The 16,571-nt window shown below is 40.8% G+C and overlaps 1 protein-coding gene across 1 annotated transcript in view; it reads right to left on the reverse strand.

Annotated features, from left to right (window-relative positions):
• Positions 1–16,571, reverse strand: part of EFCAB5 (EF-hand calcium binding domain 5) — a 135,378-nt gene that overhangs the window by 29,334 nt on the left and 89,473 nt on the right. Inside the window, 5 exon segments of the mRNA XM_053570868.1 lie at positions 4,686–4,775; positions 4,876–4,953; positions 7,218–7,391; positions 7,394–8,056; positions 11,319–11,418. Of these exon segments, the coding sequence (XP_053426843.1) occupies positions 4,686–4,775; positions 4,876–4,953; positions 7,218–7,391; positions 7,394–8,056; positions 11,319–11,418 (1,105 nt within the window).

Consider the following 16,571-nt stretch of genomic DNA (forward strand, 5'->3'; position numbering starts at 1 on the left):
ATATATACACACACACATATAATATTCAAGCTATAATCATACCCTATGTTCCCTTCAAGAGGACAGAATCTTCCTTTTTGCTTTGGGAAACATTTCTCCTTGTCAGTTAAGATAAGTCAGGTCGTACTGAGCCTCCCCACCCTTGAACCTTAGATGGTTGTGTGATACAGTTCTGGCTAACAATTCACATGTGACAGCAATATAACCCCCTATATAGGCCAATAAGAATTAGCATGCATTAATGTATACATGATCTATGCGTTTATGATTTAATAAAAAAAATGAATTAGCCCCAGAACTCTTAGAGCAACTATTAGGGAAGAACCATTCCTTTTTGTACTCCAATTGCTGAACTAGTAGGATATAAGATTAGAGATGTTCTCATGGCCATTTTTGGCATAATATGGAGAAAACTGCCTCAAATTGAAAGTGACACAGAGAACAGGGCTGAGAGGCAGAGACAGTGTCCTGTTGCTATTGTTGAGCCCTTGGACCCAGTTGTGTCTGAAGCCAGCTTTACTCTGAACTTCCCAGTTAAATAAATAAGTAAATATCACCATACAATCCCTCCTCACAAGAGTCTTCACTAATATATTTATCTTGAAGCTTACTATTATATTCCATAAAATTTCAGCAAAGCTACTTATGTTTGATTTATTCATTGATTCAATCATTCATGTCCTTATGCCTTCTATATGAGACTTGATCTGATTTTTAAAATGATTACCAAACAAAGTATGTGAAAGATCTCTAAAAAGAGAACTACAAAACTGTAAGAAAAGTAATAGCTGAAGATGTTAACAAATGGAAAAACATACCATGCTCATGCCTGGGAAGAATCAACATTATTAAAATGTCCATACTCCCCAAAGCAATATACAATTTTAATTCAATCCCTATTAAAGCTCCACTGTCATACTTTAAAGATCATGAAAAAATAATACTTCGTTTTATATGGAATCAGAAAAAACCTCAAATAGCCAAGACATTACTCAGAAATAAAAACAAAGCAGGTGGCTGGGCATGGTGGCTCACGCCTGTAGTCCTAGCACTGTGGGAGGTCAAGGCGTATGGATTTCCTGAGCTCAGAGGTTCGAGACCAGCATGAACCGGAGTGAGCCAGAATGAGACTCCACCTCTACCAAAAAAAAGCCGAATGTTGTGGTGGGCACCTGTAATCCCAGCTACTTGGAAGGCAAAGGGCAAGAGAATCGCTAAAAGAAGAAAGGAAAAAAAATTAAAAGAAAAAACTACAAACTAAAATGAGTGAAAGCCAGCTGAAATTGAAAGCAAAATAAAAAAAAAAAAACAACAACAACAAAAAAGCAGGAGGAATCACACTTCCAGACCTCAGACTATACTATAAATCGACAGTGATGAAAACAGCATGATACTGGCACAAAAACAGAGAGGTAGATGTATGAAACAGAATAGAGAACCAAGAGATGGATCCAGCTACTTACCATTATTTGATCTTTGACAAGCCAATTAAAGACATTCAATAGGGAAAAGATTCCCTATTTAACAAATGGTGCTGGGTGAACTGGCTGGCAACCTGTAGAAGACTGAAACTGGACCCACACCTTTCACCATTAACTAAGATAGATTCTCACTGGATTAAAAAAATTTTTTTTTCGTTTTTTTTTATTTTTTTTATTTTTTTTGTAGAGACAGAGTCTCACTTTATGGCCCTCGGTAGAGTGCCATGGCCTCACACAGCTCACAGCAACCTCCAACTCCTGGGCTTAAGTGATTCTCTTGCCTTAGCCTCCCAAGTAGCTGGGAGTACAGGCGCCCACCACAATGCCCGGCTATTTTTTGGTTGCAGTTTGGCCAGGGCCAGGTTTGAACCCGCCACCCTCGGTATATGGGGCCAGCGCCTTACAGACAGAGCCACAGGCGCCGCCCTGGATTAAAAATTTAAACTTAAGACATGAAACTATAAAAATACTAGAAGAAAGTGCAGGGAAAACTCTTGAAGAATTTGGCCTGGGTGAATATTTCATGAGGAGGACCTCCCAGCCATTTGAAGCAACACCAAAATATACTACTGGGACCTGATCAAACTAAAAAGCTTCTGCACAGCCAAGAACACAGTAAGTAAAGCAAGCAGACAGCCCTTAGAATGGGAGAAGATACTTGCAGGTTATGTCTCCGACAAAGGTTTAATGACCAAAATTCACAGAGAACTCAAACATATTAGCAAGAAAAGAACAAGTGATCCCATCTCAGGGTGGGCAAGGGACTTGAAGAGAAACTTCTCTGAAGAAGATAGTCGCACAGCCTACAGACATATGAAAAAAATGCTCATCATCCTTAATCATCAGAGAAATGCAAATCAAAACTACTTTGAGATATAATCTAACTCCAGTAAGATTAGCCCACATCACAAAATCCCCAAACCAGAGATGCTGGCGTGGATGTGGAGAAAAGGGCACACTTCTACACTGCTGGTGGGAACGCAAACTAATATGTTCCTTTGGAAAGATGTTTGGAGAACACTTAGAGATCTCAAAATAGACCTGCCATTCAATCCTACAATTCCTCTACTAGGTATATATCCAGAAGACCAAAAATCACATTATAACAAAGATATTTATACCAGAATGTTTATTGCAGCCCAATTTATAATTGCTAAGTCATGGAAGAAACCCAAGTGCCCATCGACCCATGAATGGATTAATAAATTGTGGTATATGTTGGAATATTATGGAGCCTTATGCCAAGTGCTACCAATGAGTGCTCTTCTGCATGGAATATTATGCAGCCTTAAAGAAAGATGGAGACTTTACCTCTTTCATGTTTACATGGATGGAACTGGAACATATTCTTGGCAAAGTATCTCAAGAATGGAAGAAAAAGTATCCAGTGTACTCAGCCCTACTATGAAACCAATTTATAGCTTTCATATGAAAGCTATAACTCAATTATAGCCCAAGAATATGGGGAGAGGGAGGAGAGGGGAGGGGGGAGGCTGAGCGGAGGGAGGGTAATTGGTGGGACCACACTTATGGTACATCTTACAAGGGTACATGTGAAATTTACTAAATGTAGAATATAAATGTCTTTTTTTTTTTTTTTTTTTTTTTTAGTTTTTGGCCAGGGCTGGGTTTGAACCCGCCACCTCCAGCATATGAGGCTGGTGCCCTACTCTGTTGAGCCACAAGCGTCGCCCAGAATATAAATGTCTTAACACAATAACTAAGACAATGCCATAAAGGCTATGTTAACCAGTTTGATGAAAATATTTCAAATTGTATATAAAACCAGCACATTGTACCCCATGATTGCATTAATGTACACAGCTATGATTTAATAAAAAAAAAAAAAATTACCAGCCAGGTGTGGTGGCTGACACCTGTAATCCCAGGACTTTGGGAAGCTGAGGTGGGAGGATTGCTTGAGGCCAGGAGTTCAAGACCACCTGGGTAACATAGTGAGACTCTGTCTCCACAAAATAAATTTAAAAAATTAGACAGGTGTGATGGTGCACACTATGGTCCCAGCCACTTGGGAGGCTGAGAAAGAAGTATTACTTGAGCCCAGGAGTTTGAGGTTGTAGTGAGCTATGATCAGGGTACTATACTACAGCCTAGGTAAAAGAGTGATACTCTGTCTCTAAAAAAAACAAAAACATATAATTTTTATACACAGTGGTAAAGCAAAATTGATATAAAGATGACTAGGAAGGAGAACGTGAACTAGCAGGCCACAAGTGCTTAACCAATGCCATGTATTTCATCAGAATATTTTGCGAAAAGTTTATTTGATCAAGGCTTACATGAGAAAAGAAAATTTGCAGATAAGAAGAAAATAATCTTTCTTTTTTTTTTTTTGAGACAGAGTCTCACTTATTAACCCTCAGTAGAGTGCTGGGGTGTCACAGCTCACAGCAACCTCCAAATCCCTGGGCTTAGGTGATTCTCTTGCCTCAGCCTCCCAAGTAGCTGGGACTACAGGCGCCCGCCACAACACCGGCTATTTTTTTGTTGCAGTTTGGCTGGGCCTGGGTTTGAACCCACCACCCTCGGTAAATGGGGTCGGCGCCTTACCCACTGAGCCACAGGCGCTGCCCAAGAAGAAAATAATCTTGATCTCATTAGCTCTACTACTCATTGAGGTGAAAGGCAAAATGATGTAATGGCATTTTAGCAAAATATAAGTAATTTTTGAACTCTCATTGTTAAACACATGGTTTATCAGAAAGCTAAAAACGACCCTTTGCTCTGTTGAGTACATCTTTCTTGGCAATTCTTCAAAACCAAGACAGATTCAAAAAAAAAAAAACCAAGACAGATTCTCACTTGTCTCACATGTTTGGATGTGGACCCAGGAGGAAGAGCTGAAATTATCTCTATCTAATACCTGATTACCTGTGTATGTTTGGATCATAGCTTCAAAGAAGTTGTGAGATCATATAATGGTACAAAACATACATACTAATACCATATGTTTTAAAGCGGAAGAGCACTCATTGGTAGCACTTGCCACAAACAATAGCACACCACCACCAAAGCATCCATTTTGTGTCTGTTTAGATCTATCTTCTCAGGGAAAAACAAATGCAAGACTCACTCTCCCATCGAGTCTCAGCTAAATCCAATCTTTATCACAGAGTGCCCAGTATATTAAATTCATTTATTTGATTGCCACATATGCTTCCTAATTTCATTGTTAACATGTACCTGTGTATCTGGGATTACCATAGATTATGTCTGCCTGTTTCTCATCTTCAAATTCAGCATTCATGTTCCAGTTACAAGCAAAAATTTCACCTGTAAAAAACATATTTTGCAACATAGCCAATTTATTTTCATTTCCACAGTGTTTTTGTTCTAGACGTGTAAATGAAAGGGGAGTTAAATGAGGAGTTACCTGACCATGACTTTCCGTCTATTTGGGGGGACTTGGGTTCACAGGATTTGTCTTTAGGAACTTCCTTTTTTGCAGTTTCTAAAAGGTACAAAAGAAAATAGTTATCAATTGGAAATTTCATGTTCTATGAGATTTCTAAAGTCAGTGAATGATAGAAATGCTTTGTACACAGAAAATCCCAAATCCTACTTTCCCATCTATATTGCATCATAAACCACAGCGATATCACTTAATAACCGTAATTATTGAGAGAAGTTCTGTGACAAAAGCTATTTGTTATATCCCAATTTGGCCCTGCAAAATGAGAGTTACATCTCCTAGTCTCCCCATCATTATACAACAGTATCCCCTATGTCTGTGGAGAATAGACCTCAGGGAATACTGGAAACCCCAGATAGAACTGGGCTCTAATATACTCTTGCAGTTTGAAGGGGGAACAGCAAAACTAGCATGAATTTCTTTTTCTTCTTCACATTTCATCATTTGTTCACACTGTAGAACTTAACCTCAGTATATGATTTTTTTCTTTCCTTATTGAGAGAACTTTCACATTAGATGAAGTACTTTACGGCTTCTCTGTGGCATATCTGAAATGCCAGCATCACTACTCTCGTGCTTTGGGGCCATTATTAGGTAAAATAAGTATTACTTGAACACAAGCACTGCAAGACAGCCGCAGTCAATCTGATAGTCCAGCAGCTGCTACGTGCCTGAGGGGCAGGTAGTGCAGACAGCATGGATCCACTGGATAAAAGAATTATTCATGCCATGCTCATGATGGAGCAAGTGGCATGAGATTTCATCACATCACTCAGAATGGCATACAATTTAAGATTTATGAATTGTTTATTTCTGGAATTTCTCATGTAATATTTTCAGATGTCAGCTGACAATGAGCAACTGAAACTGTGGAAAGCAAAACCTTGAATAAGGGGTGGACTATTGGCCAGGCGTTAGTGGCTCACACCTGTAATCTTAGCACTCTGGGAGGCGACAGAGGAGGATCACTTGGGCTCAGGAGAGACCAGCTTCAGCAAGAGCAAGACCCTGTCACTACCAAACATGGAAAAATTAGTCGAGAATTGTGGCAAGCACCTGTAATCCCAGCTACTTGGGAGGATGGGGCAAGAGGAATCACTTAAGCCCAAGAGTTTGAGATTGCTGTGAACTATGATGATGCCAGGGTACCAGACTGTCTCAAAAAAAAAAAAAAAAAAAAGAGGGGGAAGGGCTGGGTGCCATAGTTCACGCCTGTAATCCTAGCACTCTGGGAGGCCAAGGCAGGGGGATTGCCTGAGCTCATGGGTTCAAGACCAGCCTGAGCAAGAGCAAGACCCAATCTCTAAAAACATACAGCCAGGCATTGTGGCCGGTGCCTGTAGTCCCAACTACTTGGGAGCCTGAGGCAAGAGAATCGCTTGAGCCCAGGAGTTTGAGGTTGCTGTGAACTATGACTCACAGCACTCTACTGACGGCAACAAAGTGAGACTCTGTCTCTTAAAAAAAAAAAAAAAAGAGGTGGGAGAGACTACTGTATGCCTAAATATTGACCAATGAGATATGAATAAATATTATAAGACTGAGGTAGGAGGATCACTTGAGCTTGAATGTAATTAATTTATTAATTTATTTTGAGCCAGGGTCTAACTCTGTTGCCTGGGCTAGAGTGCAGTGGCACCTCACTACAGCCTTCAACTTCTGGTCTCAAGTGTTTCTCCTGCCTCAGCCTCCTAAGTAAGTGGGACTACATGTGCATACCACCATACCTGGCTAATTTTTCTATTTTTTTGGTAAAGATGAGTTCTTACTATGTTGCTCAGGCTGGTCTCAAACTCCTGGCCTCAGGTGATTCCACCTTCCCTGGCCCCCCAAAGTTCTAGGATTATGGGTGTGAGCTATCATGCCTGGCTAACGGAAATTTTAAAAGGTGGTTTCTACTATCAGATTCCACATTTAAAACAAAAGGGTTTCTAATGCCTTTTCAGAAACCCTAGTAAAACATTTCTGTATGTAACAATGCCAGATTTCTTCCACACAAATGGACTTATAGTGCAATAGAAATTCTAGGTAAATTGATAATGGAGGCACTCTGTTTTGCATTTAATTGATTGTTGCAGATCTAGAGACTCATGTTGAATAGCAAAATATGTCTGAGTTTTGAGCGACCTGGTATGCCAGAACAAAATCCTAACTTAAATGAGTATCTTCTAAAAGGACTTTATTTTATTTTATGTTTTCTTGTCTTTTCTTTTCTCACACCTCTGTTCTAGGCCTCATAAAAAGACTTTAAAAAACACTCCATAACACAGGGAGCTGACATTGTAGAAGGACTGCACTATTGCCTGAAAGACAACCTTTTCTATGTGATGTTGGAGCTTTCTCTTGCCATTCAGAACTCACCAACAGTTCCTCTTCCTACGCTTGCTCCCTAGGCCTCTCTTTAGGTACAGGGACCTCAAGGTACTCAGAGAGAGTAGACACCCTCAATGTTGTACTTTTTCTTAACATTCTATTACTGATTGTGATATCGAGTCCATACCCTGTTGTTCCTCTGAATTTTCCTCTTCATAAAGTTCTTCTTCTGGCCATTGGTATGGTTCTTCTATTGCTGAATTGCTGTGTGAGCCACGTTTTGCAACTGACTCTTTGTGTGAGCTTCGTTTTGTTATTGATGCTCTGGGTGATCCTTGTTCTGCATCTGATTCTCTGTGTGGTTCTTGTTCTGCTGTTGATCCTTCGTGTTGCTCTTCTTCTGTAGTTGCCCTCCTGTGTTGTTCTTGTTCTGTTATCAACTCTGTAGTTGATTCTTGTTCTGGAGTTAACCCTGTGGGGGGTCCTTGTTCTATTTCTAAATAGCCGTACTCGTCTTCTTCTTCTATAGTTGGCTCTCTGTCTTGTTCTGCTTCTTCAGTTGAAATTCTGTGTGGTCTTCGTTCAGCAGTTGTCTCGCTCTGCTCTTCTGGTGGCTTTGGTGGTGGTGTTGGTATTCTCTGTTCATCATATTTCTGTTGATCTTCTAGATTTTCTAATAATTGACTCTGGGGTTTGCTAGCACGTTTTTCCAAAAGCAATGTATTCATCTCAAAGATCACTTGGTCAAAGTCTTCATAAATGTGTTTCTGGTTATCCATGTCTCCCCAAAATTCAGGCAAGTCTATCTCTTCAAATTCAACGAATGGCCCTGATGGCAGAAAACAAAACATTTAGCTAAACAATTAATCTTAGAATGTACAATTGAAGCTATTAAATTAATGCCCCCCCAAAAGGATTGAGCACAATGATTGCAATATAGGCCTATTGCTTTTCTTTTTTTTTCTTCCTTTTTCTTTTTTTTTTTTTTTGTAGAGACAGAGTCTCACTTTATGGTCCTCGGTAGAGTGCTATGGCCTCACACAGCTCACAGCAACCTCCAACTCCTGGGCTTAAGCGATTCTCCTGCCTCAGCTCCCAAGTAGCTGGGACTACAGGCGCCTGCCACAACGCCCGGCTATTTTTTTGTTGCAGTTTGGCCGGGGCCAGGTTTGAACCCGCCACCCTCGGTATATGGGGCTGGCGCCTTACCGACTGAGCCACAGGCGCCGCCCCTTTTCTTCCTTTTTCTTTTTCTTTCTTTTTTTTTTTTTTTGAGACAGAGTCTCACTTTGTCACCCTCAGTAGAGTGCTGCAGCATCACAGCTCATAGCAACCTCAAACTCTTGGGCTTAAGTGATTCTCTTGCCTCAGCCTCCCAGGTAGCTGGGACTACAGGTGCCCGCCACTATACCTAGCTATTTTTAGAGACGGGGGGTCTTACTCTTGCTCAGGCTGGTCTCAAACCTGTGAGCTCAGGCAATCCACCTGAGGAGTCAGCCTCCCCAGTGCTGGGATTACACTCGTGAGCCACCACACCTAGCCTAGGCCTATTGCTTTACATAAATATCAGTTACCTTTGGTTGCAACATAATAAAAAGCAAAAGTGTATATAAGGGAACATAAAAAAAAAATCTTTACTTTTTATGAATCTTTTTTTTTAAACAACTTTTTATTTATTTATTTGCAGTTTTTGGCCGGGGCTGGGTATGAACCTGCCACCTCCGGCATATGGGGCCGGCACCCTACTCCTTTGAGCCACAGGCGCCGCTCTTTTATGAATCTTTTAATTCATAAAAAATCTTTATGAATTAGAGATCGCCCCTTCCTCAAAGTTGTGGTTTTGGAACTGAAGATGATTTTGATTTTTCTTTTGCTACTTGGAGGGTTCCCTAGAGTTCCAAGGCACATAGAAATTATCCTCTACCTTTGTGGTCTTCCCACTGTGGTCTTCCCACAGTAAGTATAGAGTAAGAATGGGAAATGGGGAAGGGGACACCTCTTCCACCTCAAGTATCTTTTCAATACCTGTAATCTAAAAATGAAAGACTCATGAGAGTATTTCACTAGAGCTATGTTTTTCCCAAATTCATTTTCTCTCCTTTCCTCTTTTTTAAAATTCATTCCTCAGTTATTTTCCTCTACAACCTATGTGGACACCTGGATAAAAACTGTAGGGAAAGGCTGCATACCATTCACCAGAATCCCACAGTTAAAAAACAACAAAATCCTGGTATCCAGCACTATAGTGAGTGGGACTCATGCCCTCATGCCACAAGACTGTCCCTATCATCTCCCCAGAACATTTAGTAGTTAAACTGTAAAACAGTGATTGTCAATATTTTCAGGAATACTTCATGTATATCACTCACAGATTTTTAAGTATCCAAGTAATAAATCCTCACACAAAAATAAAATGTTGACATTCTTTGGAAAATACAGCCATTAAAACACTTTTTTTTTTTTTGAGACAGGATCACACTCTTATCTCCTGGGCTAGAGTGTAGTGATGTCATCATAGCTCACTGAAATTTCAAACTCCTAGACTCAAGTAATCCTCCTGCTTCAGCCTCCCAAGTAGCTGTGACTACAGGCACACACCACCTCATTTGGCTAATTTTTCTAGTTTTTGTAGACATGGGGTCTCACTCTTGCTCAGGGTGATCTCAAACTCCTGGCCTCCAGATATCCTCCTGCCGGCTGGGCACAGTATCTCACGCCTGTAATCCTAGCACTCTGGGAGGCTGAGGCAGGTGGATTGCCTGAGTTTAGGAGTTAGAGACCAGCCTGAGCCAAAAATAGACCTCATCTCTAAAAATAGCTGGGCATTGTGGCAGGTGCCTGTAGTCACAGCTACTTGGAAAGCTGAGGCAAGAGAATCGCCTGAGCTCAAGAGTTTGAGGTTGCTGTGAGCTATGATGCCATAGCACTCTACTGAGGGCAAAACAGTGAGACTCTGTCTCAAAAAAAAAAAAAAAAAGAAGAGATTCTCTTGCTTCAGCCTCCCAAAGTGCTAGGATATAGGCATGATGAATGGGCCTGGCAGCCAAAGACTTTCCTCTTTAAAAGATACACTGGGCGGGCAGTGCCTGTGGCTCAAGGAGTAGAGCACTGGCCCCATATGCTGGAGGTGGTGGGTTCATAACCAAGCCCTGGCCAAAAACTGCAAAAAAAAAAAAAAAAGATACACTGGGCACAGAGGTACATGCCCATAGTCCCAGCTACACAGGAGGGTAAGGTGGAAGGTTCACTGGAACCCAGCACTTCAAGGCCAGCCTGGTCAACATAGCAAGACCTTGTCTCTGGAAAAAAAAATAAATTAAATAAAACCCATAATTCTATTTGTTGTGGTAGTAATATAAAAAGGATATTTTACTGTATCAGTATAGTAAACATACATGTAAAAATGGGAGAAGAAAATATTTTTCTTAGAAATACTAGAATTCTAGGTTGGGCATTAAAAATGGAATTACCATTGCTAACTTAATTTCCAAAACATTCAGACTATCACTAAAGCACCTCTTCATTTGAAAGAATTTAAAACTGAATTCTAGCTGAGTTCTGACATAACACTTTTGAGTATTGCACCATGGTAAAAAAAAAAAAAAATACTTCTAATTGTGATCAAGAATGAATTTTGTGGCAGAGCATGATGGTTCACTCCTGTAATCCTAGCCTCCTGGGAGGCTGAGGCAGGTGGATTGCTTAAGCTCATGAGTTCAAGACGAGCCTGAGCAAGAGTGAGACACCATCTCTACTAAAAATAGAAATACTAGCTGGGCAGTGTGGTGCATGCTTCTAGTCCCAGCTACTTAGGAGTCTGAGGCAAGAGGATCTCTTGAGACCAGGTGTTTGAGGTTACTGTGAGCTATGACATCACGACACTCCAGCCAGGGGCAATAGAGTGAGACTCTGTCTCAAAAAAATGAAGAAAAAAGTTTATTCAATCAGGGAATTAACAACTAGATATAGCTATCATGATCTAAAAGAGGTGTTACATGAGGAGATTACATGGCAATAGATTGATTTTGTGTTATCAGATCAGTGTATCATGCTACTTCAGCTTGAACATATTTCCTCCGAGTGATACTTACATTGTCTTGGGTTTCGGAGTAAATGTCTAAGCATTTCTGAACTTTGGTCATAGAATATTTCCAGCAAGGCCAATGTCCTCTGCCGATCTAAAAATCCCACCTAAGCAGAAAGTTTGTAATTAGTTGTTACATGAAATTTAAGATTTTTATGCAGTTGGAACATGGCTTATGGAAGCTTTTATCACCATCACCACCATCATCATTGTATGTAAATAAAAGCTGCAGTGTCAAAATCAGGAAAGCTATATCTTGCTTTTAGGCTTCATTTGACTTCTCTGTTCTATGACATGTGAAGGGGCACAGTCCACTGCACCCTTGTAGGTGAATCAGTCTCATTTGTGCTCCTTGAAGTTACGAGACCCTGAGAAGGGACATTTCCAGTACTTGGGCTAGATGTGAGTTTCGGAGGATATTTTCCCCCAGCTCACATAAGCGGCTTTGCTGAAAAATGCAGGCAGTCATGCCTTAAAGGAAAGAATATCCCGGAGGGCTCTCGCCAAGTCATAGCTGGAGACAGATCATCTGCCTCGGGCAATGGACCGTTGCACTTAATCCCCTACCTCTATTCACACAAAAACTTTCAGTTAATCATATAGAGAAGTAGGCACACAGAACAGACAACCCAACCCTTTGTGGTTCATCTCCATTGTTGTTTACCTCTAAACAAGAAATTCTTGGTTTAGAGAGGTGTGTACGTACTTGCTAGATTAACTCTGATAAGGAATCTTTACCTTTTGTCTTCCTTGTTCTTGGATTATTTCTATCTGATGATTTTAGGTATATAAGAAAGTGAATAAGAACAGCCAATTGCTGCTGTGCCTGAGTGAGCACCAGCCATCCCTTAATAAATCACTCATTTCATCTGCAGTGTCTGCCTCCGTGTCTCCGACTAGGGCAGTGGACAGCAACAGACATGTCAAAATGCCTTACATTTATTAGATGTTTAACAAATACTTGTTGTTATTGACTTATCAATTGCCAAACTCAACGTATAATGTTCAGTTCTTGTCTAACCTTACCTGAGAATGTCACTTGCAACAATTAAAAGCTTCCTAGTTGTTCTTTTTTTGTGTTGTTTAAGTTTGAAAAAAAAAATTAATTGTAGAAAAGGATGAAACCAACACATGATATGTTCCCCATACCCAGAAATAATGATTGTTAACATTTTGTGTATGTACTTAAGAAAAAACTGATATAGGGCGGCGCCTGCGGCTCATTGAGTAGGGCGCCGGCTCCATATACTGAGGGTGGTGGGTTCAAACCCGGCCCCAGCCAAACTGCAACAACAAAAAAAATAGCCGGGCGTTGTGGTGGGTGCCTGTGGTCCCAGCTACTTGGGAGGCTGAGGCAAGAGAATGGCCTACCTAAGCCCAAGAGCTGGAGGTTGCTGAGAGCTGTGATGCCATAGCACTCAACTGTGGGCGACAAAGTGAGACTCTGTCTCTAATAAAAAAACAAAAAACAAACAAAAAAAACCTGATATAGTACGTATATAAATTGCTTTTATTTACTCAACATTGCTTCTTCAAATTGTTTTTATTTACTCAACATTGAGATCTAATCCACAAATGGAAAGAAATACGTTTTATTCCCTTCACTTATGATATGGCATTCTGTAATATAAAAACACCATTAATTTTTTAACATTCCTCCATTGATAGACATTTAGATTATTTTCAGTATTTTGATTATTCACATAATGCTGCAGTGAATATCCTTTTCTTTCTTTCTTTTTTTTTGAGATAGAGTCTTACTTTGTCTCTCTTGGTAGAGTCCGTGACGTCACAGCTCACAGCAACCTCAAACTCTTAGGCTTAAAGCAATTGTCTTGCCTCAGCTTCCCAAGTAGCTGGGAGTACAGGTGCCCACCACAACGCCCACCTATTTTTAGAGACGAGGTCTCAGTCCGGCTCTGACTGGTCGCGAACTCCTAAGATCAGGCAATCCACCCTCCTCAGCCTCCCAGAGTGCTAGGATTACAGGTGTGAGCCACCGCACCTGGCCCGTGGATGTCCTTATACACATTTCCTTGTGTCCACGTGCAAACATTTCTCTAAGACAAATAACTAGAAGCGGAATTACTGGATTGTATAATGTGTACACTTTCAACTTTCGTAGTTATTACCAAATTGCTCCACAAAATGCCCACACCATCACTGGATCACAGTATCATTTCTTCATACCCACATCAAAACTTGATACTGTTTCTCCAATCTGATAGATAAGAACGGTATCTTATTATTTTAATTTGCTTTTCCCTGGTCATTAGTGAGAATTTTCCTTCCTTCCTTCCTTCCTTCTTTCTTTCCTTTCCTCCCTCCCCTCCTCCCTCCTTCCTTCCTTCCTCCCTTCCTTTTCCGATAGTCTCATTTTATTGCCCAGGGTAGAGTGCCATGGCATCAGCATCACTCACAGCAACCTCAAACTCTTGGTTCAAGCAATCCTCCTGCCTTAGCTTCCTGAGTAGCTGAGACTACAGCTGCCCACCACAAAGGCTGGCTTTGGCTGATCTTGAACTCCTGATTTGAAGTGATCCTCCTGCATTGGCCTCCCAGACTGCTAGGATTATAGGCTTGAGCCACTGCACCTGGCTGACATTTAATATATTTTCATATACTTATTATATATTTGGGTTTCCTGTTCTGTGAATGGGTTTTTCATGTTATTTTCCCATTCTTCAGTTGAGAATAGTAGTCAATTTTGTTTTTTTTTTGAGACAGAGTCTTACTCTGTCACCCTGGGTAGAGTGCCCTGACATCAGCATAGCTCACAGCAACCTCAAACTCTTGGGCTCAAGTGATCCTCTTCCCCAGCTTCTCAAATAGCTGTGACTACAGGCGCCCACCATTATGCCCAGCTGGTTTGTGGTTTTTTTCCCTACTTTTAGTAGAGATGGGGATCTCACTCTTGCTCAGGTTGGTCTCGAACTCCTGAGCTTAAGCAATACACCTGCCTCAGCCTTCCAGAGTGCTATGATTATAGGAGTGAGCCACTCTTGTAACTTATTACTTATTAGTTTAAAAAAACTTGATACAGATCATTGGTACCTACATAACAAATATTTTTTCCAGATTTTAATTTAACTTTTGGTAAGTTTAGCCATATCAGTGTTATCCATTAATTTTGAGGTAGTTGCATCTGTTTTGTATTTTTTTTTTTTTAAGTAGAGACAGAGATTTCACTCTTGCTCAGGCTAGTCTTGAACTCCTGAACTCAAGCAATCCTCCTGCCTCAGCCTCCCAGAGTGGCCTATAATCCTATGATTATAGGTGTGAGACACCATGCCCGGCCTATTAGAATATTATTATTATTTTTTTTTTGAGACAGAGTCTTACTTTGTCACCCTTGGTAGAGTGCTGTGGCATCATAGCTCACAGCAACTTCAAACTCTTGGGGGGCTTAAGTGATTCTCTTGCCTCAGCCTCCCAAGTAGCTGGGACTACAGGCACCTGCCCCAATGCCTGGCTGTGTTTTTTTTCGTTGTTGTTGTTGTAGTTGTCATTGTTGTTTACCCAGGCTGGTTTCGAACCAGCCCGCTCTGATGTATGTGGCTGGTGCCCTAGCTGCTGGGCTACAGATGCCGAGCCAAAATATTCTTTTTGTTGTTGTTGTTATTGCAGTTTTTGGCAGAAACTCTTGGGCTTAAGCAATTCTCTTGCCTCAGCCTCCTGAGTAGCTAGGACCACAGGCGCCTCCCACAACACCCAGATTTTTTTTTGTTGCAGTTTGGCCGGGGCTGGGTTTGAACCCGCCACCCTCGGTATATGGGGCTGGCGCCCTACTCACTGAGCCACGGGTGCTGCTCCACATCTAGTTTTCTGGTTAGATAGAATTCACCTTTCCTCATTAGTAAGGTTGGAATCTAATTTTTTAAATCTAATTTTATATTTTTTCTCAATATGGAAAGCCAATTGCCTCAGTATCATTTATTGATTACTCCTTTTCTCACTGATTTATATTGCTAGCTGTGTCATACTAAATTCTCACATACTCTCATATGAGAGGTCTGATGCCAGGTCTAATAGTCTGTTCCATTGATTTATTTATCTATTCCTGCATCAAAGCCAAAACTATTCTAATGAATGTAACTTTGTTTATTATATACACATATATACATATACACAGACATATATATATTTTTAGACAGAGTCTCACCACCTTGTCACCCTTGGTAGAGTGCTGTGGTGTCATAGCTTTCAGCAACCTCAAACTATTGGGCTCAAGCAATCTTCTTGCCTCAGTCTCTTGAGTAGCTGGGACTACAGGCACCCACCACAACACCCAGCTATTTTTAGAGATGGGGTCTCACTCTTGCTCAGGCTGGTCTCGAACTCCTGAGCTCAAGCAATCCACTCAGGATGCTAGGATTACAGGTGTGAGCCACCACGCCCAGCCAATATAACTTTATTTTTTAAATCAGAGAAATTATCCCCAACTTCTACTTCATTTATAATTGTTTTTGGTATATTTTGGCTTTTATTTTTCCATTTAGTTTTTTTTAATTAAACCTTTTAAAAATATATACCAAATACACAGAAAAGTGCACAAATCCTAAGTATATGGTTTTATGAATTACAGAATATAAACACACACAGGAGCACTTTCTCAGAGGAGAATAGTAAATGTGAGTAGAGGGCAGGGCTTCGTTTCAAAAATCGAGGGATCTACAATTTGATTCTACTATTGCAACTTGTCACAGCATACCACGTGCCACCCATACTCCAAATACTGAAGGATCTTCTGGATAATAAGGCATGAGGTGAAAAAGAGTTTTTGCACTACCTAGGAAAGCCTGCAAAGCCTTTTGTTGCTCCGGGATCCACTCTGGCTACTGATGGCTCAGTTAAAGCGTAAAAGCAACACATACACATGTGCTCAGTTAATTCATAGAAGGATCATATGCAAATGTGGCAAAAGTTATTTCTAAAATGTAGAAATCGTCCAATAAGTATTGTGCCTTTTTCTCAGTGCTAGGGAGCAGAAGATACAGCAATTGACCTTATACTTGGAACCAGTGAACTGCTAAAAATTTTACCAAGGTAGTAAACTTTGTTTTTTTTGAGACAGTCTCAGTATGTCGCCCTTGGTAGAGTGCAGTGGCATCAGAGCTCACAGCAACCCCGAACTCTTGGGCTTAAGCAATTCTCTTGTCTCAGCCTCCTAAGTAGCTGGGCCTACAGGCAACCACCACAACCCCTGGCTATTTTGTTGTTGTTGTCATTGTTGTTTAGCAGGCCCAGGCTGGGTTCAAAC

The sequence above is a fragment of the Nycticebus coucang genome, chromosome 18, assembly GCF_027406575.1.
Source record: "Nycticebus coucang isolate mNycCou1 chromosome 18, mNycCou1.pri, whole genome shotgun sequence".
Classification (NCBI taxonomy): domain Eukaryota; kingdom Metazoa; phylum Chordata; class Mammalia; order Primates; family Lorisidae; genus Nycticebus; species Nycticebus coucang.